Here is a 21,250-nt window from a genome sequence, read left to right as displayed (position 1 = left end):
GGGGTCACCTTGGGGGTAGGGCCTGGATTAATAAAAACAAATCTGGGACTTGTATGCATGCATATAAGCATAAGGATGGATGCAGACAACAGGGGGTGAGGGTGAGGGCAGGACTGGGGGCGTGGGGGATAATGAGGGGATAAAGGCACTTTGTAATATCTTAATTAGTAAAAAATGCATATAATGTAAAAATAAAAGAATATCAGGATAAAAAATATTTAACTCAAAAAGAAATATTAAGTATATGTACACATGCATTTTTCCAGTGGAAACTGTGCCAATTTCTAAATAAAGCTCAATTGAATCTCAAAAAAATTATGGAAAATAAGGAAGATCCCTGCCATACTCTTCAGCTCACAGGGCCCCCTTTTCTCAATCCTCTGGTCACAAAAACAGGGATCCTCTGAGAGTTTTGCTACCTGTGCTCATTGTGCAGTTCCACAAGTAGGGCTACCCTTGTGTCAAAGCTGGGAGAGAAAAAAGGAAAATTTCAAAACTTCCCTCTTCACAGGTTGCCTCTTCAGGTTTTGACTTACCTTTCCAATCTGCCTGCTGCTGCTTACTTTTCAGTCCTCACTTAGTAGATATTATATTTGCCTCTTGTTTTAGTTGTAATCAGTTGGAGAGAGGTTCTCATGGGTTGACTTCACCTTGGCCAGCACCAGAAGCACACATTTGATATGTTTTATCTAAATATGTAAATGGCTAAGCTACCATCTGACTGTCCGACTGGTAGCTATGATGTGCAATGACCAATAGGGGGCAGACGCTCAATGCAGGAGCTGCCGAGCTTCCTTGACTTGACAGTGGTGGTTCTCAAGTGATACACCTTGGAACCAGAGACTAGGGAGCCCGATTCCAGGGTGTGCCACCCGAGAACTGCCCTCTCAAAATCTGGGACCCCTTGGGGGATGTGGGAGAGTTGGTTTTGGCCCAATCCCCGCAGGCCAGGCTGAGGGAACCCACCTACCGGATGGATCCCGCTCACTCCGCAGATGCCCTTCAAGTCACAGTGCTACCCTGGGTGTGGCTGGCCTGTAAGGGACCACAGGAGGTTGGCTCCAGGGTATACCTGGCCCATCTCACCCAGTCCCACCCCGCCAGCCACCTTCTAATTAATTTCCTTTCAATGTGCATGAATCCATGCACCAGGGCACTAGTATTTTACAAGACTTTTTCAGAAACAGACCATCCTTATGGCTAAGGGTCAGGCCAGGGGTCCTCAAACTACGGCCAGCGGGCCACATGCGGCCCACCGAAAACATTTATCCAGCCCGCTGGGTGTTTCTGCCACCGCTGCCTGTCCTGCTTAGCAGCCGACTTGTCCTGGGCCCCCATTGTGCATGTGTGGAATGTCTGAGGGACAGTGAACTGGCCCCCTGTTTAAAAAGTTTGAGGACCTCTGGCTCAGGACCATATTAAAGGCCAGAGATACAGGGTTTGGTATGGAGACGGAGAGAAGTACGTTATGGGAGGGCCACATGTGAGGAGCATGAAACTTAAGTCATTCTTGCTATTGTTAACTTGATTATCAACTCCATTTCTTTTTTCTTTTCAGTTTTGTATGGGACTGTTACCAGCCCTGCTTCAGGAGTGCACGAAATGAAAATTGGCCCCATCATCTTCCAGGTGGCCACTGGAGATATTGCTAAAGAAGAGGCAGATGTGATTGTGAATTCAACAACAAAGACATTTGATCACAAAGCAGGTACTTTACTTGTAGGACTTTTGCTACAGTAATGGTCACAGTAGATCCCTTGAAGGAGGGTTTCTATAATGAAACTATTCTGCAGTTGCTATAGCCAAACTGGTTTCTACAACTTTGGCTCAGTAATAGGAATTAATAATTTTAAAATTATTTTGACATGGTTTCCTATAATTGGTAACAGTTATTTCCTGAATTTTTCTTTTTTTGATCAGAAATGCTAAGGTTGTAAGATTCCTCTAATAATGGGGAAAGCCTTTAGATAATGAGGCAATCATTGTGATCTAAGTGCACTGTATTGATTTTTTATCCATGTTTGTAAATATGTTGATGTTCTCATGTAGGGGTCTCCAAAGCAATTTTGGAAAAGGCTGGACAAAATGTGGAAATAGAATGTTCTCGCCTAGGTAAGGCACGATGCTGCTTTTCAGTGCTAAAGTATAAGTGGAAGGCTGAATGTGGGAGGCTGTGGAGAGGGAGACAACATATTAATCTTAAAATCATACATTTTACTAAAGAATTACAGTCATAGAGAATTAGAAATGAAGAGGAGTGAAAAGTGAGATCATGGCTAAAAAGAGAAGGTAAGCGAGACAGATTCATCAGAGGTAGTATTTCAGGAGTCTCTTATTGGCGTAAAACGCTTTATTTGACAAAGCAGACATTTTGCTTTGTAAACAATCAGAGAGTAGGTTCAGCATCTGATTTTGCATCTTTCTGTTTTGTGTTTCTTAGCTCAACAGCACAACAATGGTTATATAATTACTGATGGTGGATCACTGAAGTGCAAGAATATTATTCACGTCGTTGGTGGAGCTGATGTCAAGAGATCAGTTACCTGTGTTTTGCAAGAGTGTGAAAGCCTGAATCACTCGACCATTTGCCTCCCAGCCATTGGGACAGGTTGGTAGCCTCTCAAGGCTAAATTCTTAGGTGTCCCTTTTTCCTTTGATTTCCTGCTAACTTGAATGCAGTTGATGCTGAGTCTTGAGTAAGGGCAGCTTCCTCACCCCAAGGCAGTCACTGAGGGAATGAGCAAGACATCTGCTCTCTAATATGGAGGGGAAGAGAGAGGAAAGGAAAGGAGCAAAGAGAAAGAACAGCCATCTCCTTCTCTTTTCACCGGTTCCTTTCTCTTTTGCCATCTCTTCCATATCCCCCCTTATTTAGTACTTAACCTTCCCCTCCATCCCCTCTCTATGGAGAATATGAGTCGATCGCCTCCCACCTCCCTGTAACCGACTCCCAGATGAGCATTGCCAAGCCTCTTCTCTCAGCTCTTGAGCAGTGGCTGTGCAGGTTGGCCTTAGGGCATCTCTGCACAGAAACCTTTCAATCACCTTAACCCAGTGGGTTCTAATGGGTCAGAAACTCAACTCACCACCTTTCTCTTCTCAGCCTACTTGCCTCTTTCAAGTTTCCTGTTTTCCTCTAACTATATAATGATTGTATGATTGATTCTCCATATAGAAAGATGTGCTTTGGGTTTATCATTACTAAGGTTATGCTCTTTGAGCTCTTTCACAGGATTCTGAGTTCTATGCATTGATTAGGAATTTTTGCGCGGTCTCCCTTAAGAGAGCTGGTCAGGGGAGGGAAATTCCCTCAGGCTTGAAGTGGAATGGAGCTGACCTGTTCCAGAGAGGGACCACTTGGCCCTGGATAGATCATTCCATTGCTCAGGAATCTAGGATTGAATGTCTGCACTGGCCTGGTAGGCCATCCAGAAGTTTAGCCTCAATAAACTTCCCCATCCTTGTCACTTTCTGAACCTGCATTTTAGCTGGTTCTCCTTGCTTACCTTCTTTGCCTATCTCCATCACCACCTGAGCTGGTCCTTAGACTAATGGATTTGGGATGCTTTCTCCCTTAGTGGTGTTTATGAGTTGAGTTTGACTGGGAGGGATGTAGACAGCTTCTGGACTTAAAGGAAGTCCTCTACCTAGTACCTACAGATATCTGCCCTCAGGGAGAGAATGGGTGGTCAGTGATTCCTGCAAGCACCTCGAGTTCAATGAAAACTCCAAACCCAATTCATTGTCTTCTCTCCCAAAAAACTTACCTCCTGTTATATCCCTGATTATATCACTTTCTATTTAGAATCCTTGACTCTACTCTCTTTATCACTCCCATGTTTATTAGTTTATTAATTAGTTTGATTAAATGTTTTCTGAGTGACTGCCATGTGCCAGGCACCGTGCTGAGGCTTGGAGGACAGAAAGATTACTAAGGAAAGGACTCAGTCCACAAGAACCACCTAGCTAATTGTGAGACAGACATGTAAACAAACAACCGCAGTACTGTGTGCCCATGATATAGACATGAAGATGTGTGGGTGACAAAAGAAGGTACATTAGGTCAGGTACACAGAGCAGGTATACAGGCAGTTGGTCCCTAGGTCCTCTTGACTTTATTTCCTAAATATCTCCTTGCTCTGGTCCCCTTTTTATTTAGCTCTTGTCTTTGCTTAAACTTTTATTATAGCCTCCTATCTAGACGTGGGCTCTCTGCTCCAGTGCCTCCTATACCCCCACCCCACTGGTATGGGAGGCCCTGCAGACTTATTTTTCTCAAACACAGATCTATTTCTCTGAGCACACCAGGTGAGGCTGCACATATCACACCCCTATTACACAGTTGTAGGCTTTCCTTCAGTTTTCAATACTTAACCTATTGAAGACCACTTGTCTTTACATATTATATGCATTGTGTCCTAAGTGCCTACATGAGCATCTAGCTTTTGATGGGACACATGAAATATTTGTTGAAAGTGAGTGACTATATCTAAACACTCCGACTTAAATTCTTCCAAATATCATGAGATAACCACAGCTTTGCAAAGGAGAATTTCCCTCTTTCCCTGCTCATCTAATTAAAAACAACAGCAAAAAACCTGAGCAAACCTTCTTGGTTAGTTTTATGTGGGGTTTGTCTACATTCCCACAATCGTCTACAGAGCCAAGTCACAGAGGTCTACTCTTATTTCTGCAGTAATGGTGGGCACCATCGATGGGGATAAACCTAGTGGGCCCTTAGTCTATCACACCAGGTTTGTCAGGGGACTTCTACACTGTTACCTGCTCCTCCCCCACCCAATGTGACAGCTGCTGTTCAGATGGGACTGCTTCCATGGTTTTTCATGAGAATTTTCAAGGAACTTGCCATGATCTTACCAACGCAGTAAGCTGAAGGAAAAAAGGTATGGAGCATGCTTAATTAGGAGACGACCTGCTCAGGTGGCAACCTTAAATCCTGCTAGTCAGCTAAAATCTCACCAAGTGTGGGAAAAAAGACTTCCTGGAGGTTCAACATAACTTGTATGTAAAAAAGTATATATAATAACAAAAACTTAGAGCTCTAGGCGTCTTACTAAATTATCTTAGCGTAAATCAAGTCCCCAAAGAAAAAGGATGCACTGTAAAGTCAATTGATGATTAAGCAAAACAAAAATTGTTGTCTTTAAAGAGCATGATAATTCAATATGCATTAGTATCTTTTACTTTGGATGTTTTGAGAACACTAGTGAGCCAAGAAAGATTAACTGTGCTTGGTAACACAGAGAAACACAATGAGCTGGACTCGGCCAAATAGAGCAAATATGAACATCAGACATCAAAAGTTTGATGTCCTTTTTTAATTGTTGGGTTGTTGGCTTCTTGACATCCTGGAACAAGAACTCTCCACTGCATCTAGGGCTGCAAAAGCATTTTCTGATGGATTGTTAGAAAAGTACATGGAGGTGAAAAATTTGGGGTGGGTGGATGCATTCTCTGAGAATTGGAATCCCTAATTCATTCCTCAGCCTTCTCCAATTGTGTCTTTATTTTTCTAGTCATTTTTATTCGCCTTTCTAGGACGTGCTCAACAAGACACAGATAAGGTTGCTGAAGCCATAATGGATGCCATTGAAGACTTTATCCAGAAAGGACTAGTCCAGTCTGTGAAAAAAGTTAAAGTTGTTATCTTTCAGCCTCAAATAATGGATGTTTTTTGTGCCAACATGAGAAAAAGAGAAGGCTCTCAGGCTCCCTCACAGTCTGTAATATCTAAAATTGCATGTGAGTTGTTGATTTTTATGAAATGCATGTTCCTAATGTTGAGGTCATATGAGAAATAGCTAAAATTCTACAGTATTTTTTGTGGTCGTTTATTAGCTTCCCCTGGTTGTATTGATATATAATTGATATATGTCACTGTTTAAGGTGTACTGCATAATGGTTTGACTTTACATATGTTACTGCAATATGTTTAGTTAGTTTCCATCATCTCATGCATGTCTTAAACAGAGAAAGCAAAATGATTTTATTTCCTTGTGATGAGAACTCTTAGAATGAACAGCTTTCATATATATCATACAGGAGTGTTAACTATAGTCATCATGCTGTACATTATATCCTTGGTCATTATTTATCTTGTAACTGGAAGTTTGTACATTTGACCTCTTTTTTCAATTTCCCCTTCCCCCAATCCACCTATGGTAACCACAAATGTGATCTCTTTTTTCTATGAGTGTGAGGTTTTTTTTTTAGCTTTTTTAGTGAGATTTTTAACAAAATAAATTTTTTTTTATTTCAGAGAGGAAGGGAGAGGGAGAGGGAGAGAGAGAGAGAGACAGAGAGAGAGAGAGAGAGAGAGAGGGAGAGAGACATCCATGATTAGAGAGAATCATGGATCGGCTGCCTCCTGCATGCCCCCTACTGGGTTTGAGCCCACAACCTGGGCATGTGCCCTGGACCAGAATTGAACCCAGGACCCTTGGTTCCTCAGGCCAATGATCCATTCACTGAGCCAAACCAGCTAGGGATGTAAGTGAGATCTTATGGTATTTGTCTTTTTCTGTCCGCCTTGAATCGGCTAATCTTTAATGAACTACCAGAAAGAAAAAATTAAGAAAGCAATCCCATTTACAGTTGTATCAAAAAGAATAAAATATGTAGGAATAAATTTAACCATGAAAGTGAAACCGATAAGACACTGATAAAAGAAATTGAAGACCACAAAATAAATGCAAAGATATTATGTGCTCACGTATTGTAAGAATTAATATTGTTAAACTATCCATTTTCTCTAAAGCAATCTACAGATTCAGTGCAATCCATATCAAAATTCCAATGGAATTTTCTCAGAAACACAACAAAGAATTGTAAAGGTTATATATAACCACAAAAGTCCCAAAATAGCAAAAGCAATTTTGAGAAAGAATAAAAAAGGTAGAGGCATCACAATTCCTGATTTGAACGTATATTACAGAGCTACAGTAATCAAAACAGTAGGGTATTGGTGTAAAAATAGAAGCATAGATCAATGGAAGAGAATAGAGAGCCCAGAAAGAAACCCATGCATATATGGTCAATGAATTGATAACAATAGAGCCAAGAATATACAATGGGGGAAGGGTAGTTTCTTTAATAAATAGTGTTGGGCACCTACTTCAGTAGCACGTATATATATAAATAAAAGTCTAAGTGACCGTTACGACTCGTCGACTGAATGGCTGGTTGACCAGTCACTATGACACGCATTGACCACCACGGGAGATGCTCAACACAGGAACTGCCCCCTGGTGGTCAGTGCACTCCCAAGGCCAGCCTCCCGCGGTCCCTCCCCCACAGAGGCCAGCCCAGACTGGCCCTGATAAGGACTGGGTGAGAAGGTCAGGCCAAGGCACCCCACCTGTGCACGAATTTGTGCACCGGGCCTCTAGTGCTAAAATAAATGGTGTTGGGAAAACTGGACAGACATGAAAAAGAATGAAACTGGCCACTATCTTACACCATACACAAAAATCCACTCAAAATAGATTAAAGGCTTGAATGTAAGACCTGAAACCATAAAACGTCGAAAGGAAAACATTAGGGGTAAGCTTCTTAACATCAGTTTTGACAATAATTTTTTTGGATTTGACACCAAAAACACACACAGCAAAAACAAAAATAAACAAGTGGGAATATATCAAACAAAAAAGCTTCTGTAGAGCAAAGAAAACCATCAATATTTTTCTACTGAATGGGAGAAAATATTTGCAAGTCATATACCTGATTAGGGGTTAATATAAAAAATATATAAAGAACTCATACAACTCAACAGAATAAAACCCCAAACAATACAATTTAAAAATGCACTGAGGATATGAATAGATATATTTTATCCAAAGATGATATACAAATGGCCAAGAGGTACATGAAAAGGTGCTTAGCATCACTAATCATCAGGGAAATGCAAATGAAAATAATAATGAGATATCACTTCACACATATTAGAATGATATTATGGAAAAGTCGAAAAATAAGTGTTGACAAAAATGTGGAGAAAACGGAATCCTTGTGCACTGGGAATGTAAACTGGTACAGCCACTATGGGAAATAGTAGGAGTTTCCTAAAAAAATTAAAAATATAACTAACACATGATCCAGTAGGTACACTTCTGGGTATTTATCTGAAGGAAATGAAATCATTATCTCTAAAAGATATCTGCTGCCACATATTTCATTGAAGCAGTATTGAGATAGCCAAGGCATGGAAACAACAACATTGGCAAAATAAATGGCTAAAGATGTGGTATATACAGGGTGGGGCAAAAGTAGGTTTATAGTTCTGAGTATGCGAAACTGAGTTTATTCTTGTATAACTACTTATAAATTATTGTATTACTAGAGGCCAGGTGCACGAATTCATGCACAGGTGGAGTCCCTCGTCCTGGCTGGTGATTGGGGCCACAGGAGTTTGGCTGGTCATGGCTTCTTGGCTGTGGGATTGCACTGACCCCTGATGTGCAAGTCATAGCTACGGGCCGGTCATCTGGTTGTAACAGTTGCTTAGGCTTTTATATGTATAGATTTTCCATATGGACAACTGTAAACCTACTTTTGCCCAATCCTACATAGATGATGGAATATTATTCAGTCATAAAAAAGGAAATCCTTTTATTTTCACCAACATGGATGGACCTTGAGGGCATTATGCTAAATGAAATGTCAGACAGAGAAAGACAAATAATGTATAATAAGTCTAATATGTGGAATCTAAAAAAACCTGAATTCAGATACAGAGAACAGATTAGTGGTTGCCAGAGGTGGGGTGGTGGTAGGTGGGCAAAATGGGTGAAAGTGGTCAAAAGGTACACACATCCAATTATAAGATTAATAAGTCCTACAAATGCGATATGCAGCACGGCAACTATAAAAGAAAAAAGAAACAAAGAAGGTAGGGAGGGAGGAACAGAGGAAAGGAGAAAGAAAGGGAGAAATAGCTAATAGCTAAGCATTCTTTTTCTTTTTAAATCCAAAACAATTGTTGCATTCCCTTGTGTTTCTGTTTTAGCATTTTTCGGCTTCTCAAAACAACCTTCCCCCAAACAAAAGCCTTTGGTTTTGGAGAAGAAAATGGAATCAGCAATTTTTCAGGTGTGTGGTGAAAATGAAACATCTGTAGAAAACGCCCTCTCCTGCCTACAGAATCTGATGGAAAAGGAACAGAGTCTTTACACCAGTGAAGAGGAATGTATCAGAGACTTTGATGAAAAGGAATATCAGAAATTGAATAAGCTGCTGAAGGACTTGAATATTTTGGTGGAATTGGACCATCAGAAACCTTTGATTAAAGTTTCAGGGATTAGCAGAGATGTGGAACAGGCTAGAAATGCAGTTGAGGAGATGATCAAGACAGTTAGATCAGCCAAAGAGCAGGAATCCAGAGCAGATTATATCACTGAGTTTGTAGAATGGCAATATGATGACAATAACACTTATCGTAGTTTTGAGAAAAGAACGAATATGAAATTGGAAGAGGCAAGAATAAAACAGGAAAAAACAGTTGATGTCCAAATTAATAATCAGAACTACACGGTGGATGTGAAAACATGCATTGCTACAGGTGCAAACGGACACAGTTTACAAATTCAGCGCATCACGAAACCTCAAGGTGAGTCAAACTTTCATGCTTGTTATCCACTATTTTACACTTACTTTGGGCTTAACACTATTTTGTACATCTATCAACACTGTAGTCAAGTCGATAGAATTCAAGTAACTCTTATGCATTAAAATAGAAAACTTACAGAGTTTGCATTAAGGTTGGGAAAATACAGCCTGGGTGAGCCCAACATCCTGAGGATAACCATCTTAGTGGTAACATAGCCAAACCTTGCCTTTTTGTAGTTCACAAGCTTCCTACAGCCAGTTCTTCTGGGAGGTAATGGCTGCTTCAGTCCGGAGAGGGAAAGCCATGGGGTTTAAAGAAATGTGGCCCAAGGTTTTATTTAGAACAAAATGGGGAAGACAGCCTGGTCAGAAAGTAGGCACTTTCTGCCTCTGTGATTGGTACCCAGAAAGGCCCCGGAGCCTGCAGGATCTCCCAGAAATCACTGCGTCCTCTGCCCTGAAAATAAAGTTCCTAGACACATACATAAGAAGCAGCCTCAGATTCTCTGACTGGATCTGTTTCTGAGAAGGGAATGCTTGTCTCATATAGAGGTGAGACAGACTTCCAACCACAGAATTCCCCCACTGAAAACTAGTAAAAATGGCTTCCCTTTCAGTACCTTTTCTTCATCTTTTGGGAGATAAGTGTGAATGAATTCCTCACACCCTGAGCAACCCTGGGGCAATGAGAACTCAAGAATAAAATCTCATTTAGCAGAAGAGGAGATGGAGCTGCCCCCACAAACTGCCACATAGCAAAACCCACCCACCCACTCAATTCTTAAGGATGTTGTGAAGAATAACGAAGGAACAGATGTGGATGGCCTTGTGGTGGGAGCTCTAGCAAAATTCCATGCATTTGTAAACAGGAGAATAGCGACTGTTTAAAACATCATAGGGAAATAATTGATTATTGAATTATGACAGATTGGAGACTGAGCAGAATATGCAGTGTAGTCTGGGCATGATCAAAACTTGTGAAGATGTAGGGACACAGGTTCCATCCCTCAGAGATTTTGATTTGATTGGTGTGTGTGTGTGTGTGTGTGTGTGTGTGTGTGTGTGTTTTAATAAGCATTCAGTTGGTTCTGTGGTAGTCTGTGGTCTATGCTTTGAAAAACATTCTCCTAAAAATATAAGAAATGCATTGAATACATTGAATCAGGAGCTTGTAAAAGAAGAAAACACATGATATTCGGTTTTTTGAAGCATACCAGGGAGGGGGGCTGTGTAGATGAGCCTTCCTGGGTTCAGAGTATCCTCAAATGTCTACTTTGCAGTTGAGAACCCTAGTCACTGGAGTGATATGAAGCAGCAGCGTGTCTGTCTGGTTGAGCTACAGCCTGGCCAACCAGAATACAGCAAAGTGGCAGATGCCTTCAATCAGACCTGCTCACAATTCAAGATAGAGAAGGTAAGCATTCTGATGACATGGAGTTTCTTAATGGTGAAAATAAGGAGTATCATGTTCCTGGATAAATACATTTCTATTTACTTCCTATCATATTTTTAACCCAGAATTAGAATATTTCATGGTAATTAGATTTTAGACTCTAGATTTTCCTCATCTCCCCATAATTCCTGAGACATTAATACTGAGATTTTTGAGTAATTTATTACAAGATAACAGATTGCAATATGATATTAGAATACTGAAGACATATATTTCCTTTGTGAAGCAAGCTAATAAAAATTCAAAGTATGGCTTCAAAGCTGGAGTTGATAAGAAGCAAACCACCACAGAGAGACCAGTGAAGGCTCCTCAGGGTTGGGTTATGTGCCTTTGCCCCAGTGTTCACAGGCGAACAGAGCTTGCTTCCTAAATAAACCTACTATTCCTTTCACTGTTCATCTCATTTACTAGTATTTTGACATCTCCTACTCTTAAAAATTAATTTTTATATTTGAAATTTGTGTTCTTTCTTGACTTCTATGGCAAAAATTCTTTGTTGTTTTCTTCTTCATTAATAAATTTGTTATCACTGGAATCTGTTTCTCCTCCAAAGCTCTCATCCTAGCTTTACCTACACGATTTATACTTTGGTCTTCTGTCTCTGCACTTCACCAGGGAATGTTTTTACCCTTCATGGATGCAGCTATTATTTTAATGTTAATAGCTCCCAAATCAACGTATCACTAACCTGGATCTTTGACTCTAGCTCTAGAACATTTTCCCAGTGAACTAAAAATATCTTCACTTGATTATCTGTCTGCTAAATCAATTTCCTAAAACTTAACTCATCATCTCTAAGTAATTATTTTCCCATTCCTTCTCTTTTCTGACCTAGGTTTCACCACTCCCTGAGTAAAGCTAGAAATCTTTTTTTGGTTTAGTTTTACATATGTCTTCTTTTTTCCTGATTGATCCCCCAAAAGCTAGAGATTTTTGAGTTCCTTCTCTTCATCCATAATAATGAGTGTGCCAATAAGGTCTACAATTCCTGTCTTTGCAAATTTTCTTTTACTTTCCATTTGCATGGCCACAACTGCTCTTTAGAACTGGGGCCATGCCCCAAACACCAATGTGAGGGGATGCTCTGATGAACTCCAGCTGCTTCTCCCAAGAGAGTGAACCTGGGACAAGTGCATTTATATGTTAAGTGACTGGAGAACACCAAAGTCTTAGCATTGCTCCAGACTTCAGAGGCCTAGTTCTCAGCCTGGCCTCCCTGTGCTGTGCAGCCAGACTACATTGCTATTTACTGCCCTGGCCTGGAATCCTGATTTCCTCCATTATGTTGTCACCCTTCTGTTGCCAATTCAAGGGTGCCAGTGCCTTTTGGCCCCATTTGTGGTATTCTCCCCCATTCTGTTTACTCATGTAGTTAAGCACATAATAATTCAAAAAAGATTTGAAATGTCCTAAGAGATATATACCAGAGAGAAACCAAGATAGTGGCAAAGGAAAACACTGGCACTTGCATCCTCCTACAACCACATCAAAATTACAACTAAAATACACAACAACCATCATTCAGAACCACCTGAAATCTGCTGAATGGAAGTCCTACATCTAGAGAATTAAAGAAGAAAGCACATTGAGACTGGTAGGAGGGGTGAGGTGCAGAATGGGCTGGTCTGATACTCACCTGTGGCATGTTTTTAATCAGAGCGAAATCTTGATTGAGGAGGACTTCCATGAGGAACAGTCCAATACCAGGCCCCAAGCCCAGGGTTCCATTGCTGAGAAGAGAACTCCCATGACCTCTATCCAGCTGTAAAAAACAGTTGGGATTGTGTCTGAGTGACATGGAGGCTACTGGAATCCCAGGCAGTTCCTCTTAAAGGCCCATGCATGGACTTAGACTCATTACTTCTGAGCTCCAGCGCTGGGGCAGCAGCATGAAAGGATCAAGGGACATAAGGGGACATAAATTGTCTTGCAGCAGGGAAAGCCATCTTCTCCCTCCTTCTTTTGGCTATTGTGGGCATCCCTAACCCTTTTCCTTTTCAACTTCCTATAATTGTGTATTTAAGATAATAGTATATACTTGAGTTTTGTTTTTCTATTCATCCATTTGGACCATTTTTATCTTTTTAAAAATATGTTTTTAATGATTTCAGAGAGAAGAAGAGAGAGGGATAGAAACATCAGTGATGAGAGAGAATCATTGATTGGCTGCCTCCTGCACGTTCTCTACTGGGGATAGAGCCCGCAACCCAGGCATCAAACCAGAATCAAACCTCAACCTTCTGGTTCAAGGGTGCACTTACCAGAATCAAACCTCAACCTTCTGGTTCAAGGGTGGATGCTCAAGCATTGAGCCACCCTGGCCAGGCCAATCTTTATCTTTTAATTGGAGGGCTTAGTCTGTTTAATGAATTTACTGATATGTTTGGGTTTAAACATGCCATATTAATCTTTTTTCCTATGTATCACTTCTACTCTGCTCCTTTTCTCTCTTTCCTACCTTATATTACATTAAGTATTTTTATCATTTCATTTTTATGCCCTATTAAAATGTTCATTACTTATCCTATTATAGTCCTTTCATTGGTTACTTAGGGATTATTAAACTCTAGTGCAAATTTCCCAAACAATGCAATGCACTTTGAACACTTTAAACCATTTATCCCTCCTGCCTCTTGTACTACTTTTACCTGTATTTTAATTCTATGTATATTTGAAACCCTATAAAACATTTTAATTTTTTAATACAGTTATTGTATATTTACCCTTTTAGCCCACTGCCCTTCCATCTTTCTTGCATTTTCATGCCTACACCTTGGGATCATTCTCCTTCTGCTTTGACTGTTTTTTCAGGTGTAGATCTGGTTGTAATGTTTCTGGTAGTCTAAGTTTTTGTCTGAAAATGTCTTCGTTTCACTTTCATTCTTTGAAGGATATTTTTGCTGGGTGTAGAGTTCTGGATGACAGTTATTTTCTTAAGCACTTTGAAGGTGCTATTCTATTATCTTCTGACTTTTTTTTTTTCACTCTTCACTGCCCTTCTATCTTGGAATTTGGTCCGTTAAGTCCTTGTTGCCTTCAAACAGCTATCCCTCTCACTCCCAAGCCCTTTTAATAGTTGTTGGCAAGAGGATTGGTCTGAAACAAATCGTTTAAAACAGCCAGAAGCCTGCTGCTAACATAAACCTACTAAGTAACATTTTAAGATTTACTTGCAGTGTTTTTTTAACCTTATAATTTATCACATTACGAATATAGAATCAGATTGCTGTTTTCAAAACTTCTTGAAGTAATTATTTTCTTTGTGTGGTTATTAAATTTGAGAAGGCTGGGTGCTAGCTTCAGCAGCACATACACCAAGAAAAAGGTGAGGAACAAGAATGAAAAGACTAAGGAGTAAGAATTATTTCAAAACTCTAAGATGAAATTTTTAAGGCTTTTGGAAGAAGAGTAAAAGAAATAACATTTAAGGTAAATAGAAACAAAATGGAAGTAGACAGTTTAAAGATTAGAAACTTAATTGTAGATAAAAAGAAAAATAAATTTTAAAATCACAAATCAGATTAACAAAAAGCATGATAATGCAGAGACTTTGAGCTAGAGGTCAAACTGTATCTTAATGAAAAAACAGGAATCCTAAAACTGAAAAAACGAACCAACCAAATGATGGCAGGTAACAGTATGAGAACTGAGAGTCCTTTAGAATGGAAGAAGATTCTGACAACTTTATGGAACTACCACTGCCTATTGATCAGGGAAGTTCTGAGGCTGATCTGCGATCCAGGATCCAAGGAGTTTTCACCACAGCCCTGGAACCACAAAGAGGATGGTCATTGCATGGCCACTTTGAAATGCAGATCGGTGTAGCCACTATGGAAAATGGGGTGGAGGTTCCTCAAAAAATTAAAAATGGAATTGCCTTATGAGCCAGTGATCCCACTTCTGGGAATATATGTAAAGAAACTAGAAACACTGGTTTGAAAGAATATATATGCACCCCTATATTCATTGCAGCAGTATTTACAATAGCCAAGATTTGGAAGCAGCCCAAGTGCTCATCCGTAGATAAGTGGATGAGAAAGTGGCAATACATTTACACACTGGAATACTTCTGTGGGCTGTAAAAAAAAAGGAAATCTTACCTTTTACACCAGCATGAATGGAACTAGAGGGGATTATATTAAGTAAAAAAATTCAGAGAAAGACAAATGCCATATGATTTCACTTACATGTGGAATCTAGTGAATAAAATAAACAAAATAGAAACAGACTCATAGATACAGAGGACAGACTGATAGCTGTTAGAGGAGAGGGTATTGGGTGACCTGGTGACAAAGGCGAAGGGATTAAGAAGTACAAATTGCTAGGTACAGAAGAGCCACAGAGGTGTAGATTACAGGGTAGGGAATATAGTCCATGATATCGAGATAAATGAATATAGGACTAGGTGGGTACTTGACGTGGCGGGGGGGCCACTCTGTAAAGTACATAATTTTTTAACTACTTTGTTATACACCTGAAACTTATAGAGAATGATGTTGAATGTAAACTGTAATTGAAAAATAAATTAGAAAATAAAAAGCCTGGCCACTTTGGTCTACAGCCAGGCTCCCTGTCACCAGGATTCATGCCCCACTCTTCCAATTGGATGAGAGATTAATTTTCATGAACTAATTTCCTTCTTGCCTAGACACTCTAGTGCTTCTCCCATGGTTAGACCTTAACTAGGTAAACCATATCTTAAAAGGACTGAAGAGGAGAGAGGCTAATGGACAAAGAGGGATAGACTGCAATAGGAGCAGTAATTACAGCGAAAGTAAGAAGCAGGAGTTGAGCTGCCTTGGTGGTCCAAGATCCTAAATATTGCTTGCTGCATGTGGTGCATAAAAGATGTTAAAAATTAAAACAACTTTTCCCCCAAGGCTTGATTTGTGAAGCACTGGATCTAAAAAGATTTCTGAATGCAGAGAGCTGCCATCTGGCATTGAATTTGCTGTTTATCGTAATTTTTACTTATAAAAAATAGTGGTCATGCCCTGGACAGTGGTGGATCCATTGGTTTGAGTGCCATCTGGAACACCAAAAGGTTTTGGTTTAATTCCTGGTCAGTGCACATACCTATGTTGTGGGTTTTAGTCTTGTTTGGGCACATATGGCAGGCAATAGATGGATGTTTCTCTCTCACATCCATGCCCTCCCACCTCTGTCTCTGTCTCTATCTCTATCTCTATCTCTATCTCTATCTCTATCTCTATCTCTGTTTTTCCCCTTCCTCTCTCTAAACTTATCCTCAGGTGAGGATTAAAACAACAAAAAAATAGTGATCATGTTTCATTTGCTGTATCTGCCACAGGCCCTTGGCACTGACAGAATGTTTTTCCTTATTGATTTGCAGATTGAGAGAATCCAGAATCCAAGTCTCTGGCAGTCCTACCAGACAAAGAAAAAAACCATGGATGACAAGAATGGCCATATACAAAATGAGCAGCTGCTCTTCCATGGGACAGATGCTGACTCCTTGCCACATGTCAATCAACATGGCTTTAACCGCAGTTATGCAGGAAAGAATGGTAAGGAAGTAAGTCACGTGGCTGCTCCAAAGGAGGTGTCAGCCAAGAGAAGCCAAGCTGGCTCAGGGGTCCCGCAGATTGCATTGTGTTCCCTCATGACTCATGGCCAGGGTGCAGCCAAAGTTTCAGGTCAGACTCACCATGTTTCCTCCCAAAGGGACTGACTGGCCCTTTGAAGTGTAGGAATGATTTGTAAACATAAAAAACACAATTTTTTTTTAAAAGAGGCTTTAGAGAGAACTGAACATTATATTAACATTATCTGACATATTGAGTCAATACATCAAATTATAGACAAATTGAAATTCTTAAAAACGTTGTTTTTCTTTTCACAGCTACGAAATACGGAAAGGGAACCTACTTTGCTGTCAATGCCAGTTATTCTGTCCATGATACTTGCTCCAAACCTGACGCAAATGGGAAAAAGCATATGTATTATGTGCGTGTGCTCACTGGATTGTACACACTTGGAAATCATTCATTAGTTGTGCCTCCTTTAAAGAACCCTCAAAATTCTCTTGACCAGTATGATACTGTCACAGATAATGTGAGCACTCCAAGTTTATTTGTGGTATTTTATGACTACCAGACTTACCCAGAATATCTCATTACTTTTAAAAAATAACATTTTGGTATCCTTCACAGAAGACATTATTTATCTACACAAGTAATTTTCAACATTTTTCAACTCATGGCACACATAAACTAATTACTAACATTCTGTAACACACCAAAAAATATATTTTTTGCCAATCTGACAGAAAAAAACCAATGGTATGGTTTTGATTCATTCACAGCTATTGTGCTGGCTCTTATCATTAAAAATATATATTTTTATTGATTTCAGAGAGGAAGGCAGAGGGAGAGAGAGAAACATCAATGATGAGAGAGAATCATTGATCGACTGCCTCCTGTACGCCACACACTAGGGATTGAACCTGCAACCTGGGCATGTGCCCTGACCAGGAATTGAACCGTGACCTCCTGGTTCATGCTCAACCATTGACCGTGACCTCCTGGCTGATGCTCAACCATTGAGCCACGGCGGCCAGGTGGCTGTTGTCATTTTTTTACTTGACTATCTAACGGAAATGAGGTCAGCGTCCCTGACTAGTCAGGTATTGCATCTTCTAAAAACTTTTGTGGCACACCAGTTCAAAATTGCTAACCTATACTATGTACAACAAGTTTTAGATTTTTTCTCTTAACTGCTTATTCTAAGATCTAAGGATCCTTGTCATTGACATCAGACTTTCTTCAGCTTCTCTTTCATAACTGCAGCGACCTTTTCTTGAAATCAATAAATTTGAGAATTTAAATTAGATTAATTTAGTTACAACTGTGTGTCCACAACCATGGACATCAAATCTGTAGAAGAAAAGAACAGGTTTATATTTCTAGGAAAAAAAGGAAAGCCTTAATCTTAAAAGCCAAGGGCACAGATATGCAATTTTAGCTGCCACTAAAGAAAGGGATGCCAAGTTACTGTGGGGAGCACAACTTACTGAGTGGACTGCAGTCTTTCCTGGGGCAGAGATGGTGTCTTATTCATTTTATTTTATCCCTGGACTGAGGCCTGCATCTGAAGTCCAATAGATTTTCCAGAAATGTTTCATGAACCAATTAAGAATGAAAAGGTCCCTCCAGCCGGTTTGACTAATGGATAGAGGGTCAGCCTGCGGACCAAAGGGACAAAATGTGCACCAATAAAAAGGTGCACATTCTAGTCAAGGTTTGATTCAAGTCCAGGGCATAGGGCATGTACCTCGGTTGCAGGCTCCTCCCCGGCCCAGGCTCTGGTTGGGTGAGGATTAGCAAAAAACAAACAAAAAACCAAAAAGACTGAAAGGTCCAGTCAGACTCTTATCCAAGTAGGAACCATTTCTTCTACATCCTTGACTTGTTGTCATGTTGCCTTAAATTGAACAGATTCCATGATAGGGAACTTCGTTTTTCATGAGCCAGCCCTTGATGGACTCCAGTTGGGGCTCTGGGACTGCAGTGCAGCTGGGCTCTGCACAGCTCAGGGCTGTGGTCTGCCCTGTCGCGTAGATGAATCGTGTCCCCTGGAGTTGTGCAGCACAGCAGCCCAGGCCCCAGTTGGTCCTTTTAATGTTGAATCCGAATCTGCCTTCTTATAACTTTTCATTGGTGCACATTTGGTCCCAGTGGAAACAGTAGGATAATGCCTGCTACATTTTCAGTGTGAAACCCTCTGTTATATTAAGATGAAATGAACTCTAAGATGATTAAATGGCATATTTTATTTGGCAGCCTAGCTTTTGATGATTTAAATCAAATACACACACCAAAGGAATGAAATATAATGCTAATTTACTAACTCACTATCTGTTGGACGGTAAAGGAAAGTTTCTTAACTTTTCCCTAGGTAAATCTCAGGCTCAAACACTGCTTATTGAGCACTTAGCTTGTACCAGATAGTATAATAGATGCTTTCATATACAGTGCTAATTGTATTCCCCAAACAATCCTGTGGGGTAAGAATTATATCCCCATTTTAAAGCTGTGGAAACTGATGCTTATAGTGCAAGCAGCTTCCTTGCCTGAGGTCAGTCATCTAGGTAACGGCCCTCAGAGCCAGTAGAATCAGGTGCTGTGTCATCAAACCTCTGTTCTTCTCATGACAGAACATGGCCTCTAGATGAATGTTACGAATCCAGGAACATCTCAGCTAATCTTCGAACAGCTTTTATATTTCCTCCACTTTTTCCTTCTGGCTCTGGTTTCTATCCTAGTTTTCATCTGAAGCTCTGTAGGCTGAGGTCAGAGCTGATGCTCATGCAAAGCCTGTGCAGATGGTGCACTACGACAGCAGGGGTCGCTCTTCCCTGGCTCAGGGAACAGCACCTGCCCTTCAAGTAGAGGTAGGTGGTTGAGAGGGCCACAGTGGCTGCTTCATGAACATAGACATCTTGACATTTCTCTTGCTGTTGTTTGTTTTGTAAGGGGGTTGGGCACTGGCATCTCAACTAGGGCTTGACCATGAATGTAAGAAATCAAAAAGGAGAGGCCCGCTCTTTATTACTGTTCCTCCAGTGGTTTGGTTAACTTAGGGCCAGGCTGAATATCAGGGTGCATTGAATCAAGGTATAATGATCCAGTCAATAAATGTTAAGTTACCCCCAATCAAGAGAAATATGTCACTTACCTGCATTTTGAATAAAAGACTTGGAAAATGTCATGTGGTGGTGATCATTTTTATCCTCAAGGCAAATACAGGAGAGCTTGATGATGAACACAGGCCACTGCTGAGAAAGACCACAATTACATATGACAGCATCAGAGGATCCTCAGAGTAGTAATACTGTTTGAGCCCTGGCAGGGTGGCTCAATCAGTTGGAGTGTCGACCCAAGTACCAAATGGTTTCCGGTTTGATTCCCAGTCAGGGCACATATTGAGATTCTGTGTTCGATCCCTGGTCAGAATACATGCAGGAGGCAACCGATCAATGTTTTACTTTCACATTGATGTTTCTCTCTCTATTTCCTCCTCTCTCTCTAAAATAAATAAGTAAATAAATAAATGAATGAATAAATAAAATTTTAAAAATCAATAAAAAGCATATCTTCGCGTGAGGATTAAAACAAAAATAGTCTCTCTTAAAAAAATAATCGGCTAACAATTACCAGAAGGGCACAGCGCAGGTTTAATTCAGTAAATCTGAAGGGCAAACTGACCCCAACAAGGAGCCCCTGCTGAAAGAAGCCCACCTTGAGCCTGTGATAGGTCATGGTGGTCAACTCCAGGGCAGAGGTTCTTCAACTGTTTTTGGTATTTAAATCACCTGAGGTGTCTGCTGAGACTGTAAATCCTGGCCCATCCCAAGGGAGTCAGATTCTGTAGATCTAGAGGTTGCCCAGAAATCTGCATTTTCAGCAAGCACCTCAGATGCTTCTGAAACCCCTGGTTCCCACAGCCACTTAGGACTCTGATGGGACCCAGGCACTTTGGCCTTTGTGGGCCTCTTACTCTATTAAGTATTAAAACTTGTACTTTAGCCGAAACCGGTTTGGCTCAGTGGATAGAGCGTCGGCCTGCGGACTGAAGGGTCCCAGGTTCGATTCCGGTTAAGGGCATGTACCTGGGTTTCGGGCACATCCCCAGTAGGGAGTGTGCAGGAGGCGGCTGATCGATGTTTCTCTCCCATCGATGTTTCTAACTCTCTATCTCTCTCCCTTCCTCTCTGTAAAAAATCAATAAAATATATTAAAAAAAAAAACAAACTTGTATTTTGCAACTTCATTGATATAAACGTGAATGTAATCAAGGATGGATTAAACTTTTTTTTTAAAGAAACTAAACCACTTTTGTGGACCCCTGAAAGCTCAGGGGCCCTAGCCACTGTGCCTACTTGTATAGGTCAGCCCTACTGTGACTTTAGGCAAGGGATGAGCTTGTATTCCTTAATCCCTCTAGCCCAGTGGTCGGCAAACTGTGGCTCGCGAGCCACATGAGGCTCTTTGGCCCCTTGAGTGTGGCTCTTCCACAAAATACTGACTTCTGCACATGGGCCACAAAGTTTCAATCGCACTGTATGTGTGCGCCCACACGTGGTATTTTGTGGAACAGCCACACTCAAGTGGCCAAAGAGCCACATGTGGCTCACAAGCCGCAGTTTGCTGA

The 21,250-nt window shown here is 40.6% G+C and overlaps 1 protein-coding gene across 1 annotated transcript in view; it reads left to right on the top strand.

Annotated features, from left to right (window-relative positions):
* The window catches only part of LOC308515027 (protein mono-ADP-ribosyltransferase PARP14-like), a 60,401-nt gene extending 39,593 nt beyond the window's left edge, over nucleotides 1-20,808 (top strand). Inside the window, exons 10-17 of the mRNA XM_081085435.1 lie at nucleotides 1,559-1,708; nucleotides 2,050-2,112; nucleotides 2,441-2,608; nucleotides 5,560-5,763; nucleotides 9,026-9,625; nucleotides 10,905-11,038; nucleotides 16,431-16,605; nucleotides 16,941-20,808. Of these exons, the coding sequence (XP_080941561.1) occupies nucleotides 1,559-1,708; nucleotides 2,050-2,112; nucleotides 2,441-2,608; nucleotides 5,560-5,763; nucleotides 9,026-9,625; nucleotides 10,905-11,038; nucleotides 16,431-16,605; nucleotides 16,941-17,230 (1,784 nt within the window). The 3' untranslated portion in view covers nucleotides 17,231-20,808. The remainder of the gene's footprint in view (nucleotides 1-1,558; nucleotides 1,709-2,049; nucleotides 2,113-2,440; nucleotides 2,609-5,559; nucleotides 5,764-9,025; nucleotides 9,626-10,904; nucleotides 11,039-16,430; nucleotides 16,606-16,940) is intronic.
* Nucleotides 20,809-21,250: the final 442 nt, after the last annotated feature.

The sequence above is a fragment of the Myotis nattereri genome, assembly GCF_964212035.1.
Source record: "Myotis nattereri genome assembly, chromosome: 3".
Lineage (NCBI taxonomy): Eukaryota > Metazoa > Chordata > Mammalia > Chiroptera > Vespertilionidae > Myotis > Myotis nattereri.
This window is presented reverse-complemented; position numbering and strand designations above follow the sequence as displayed.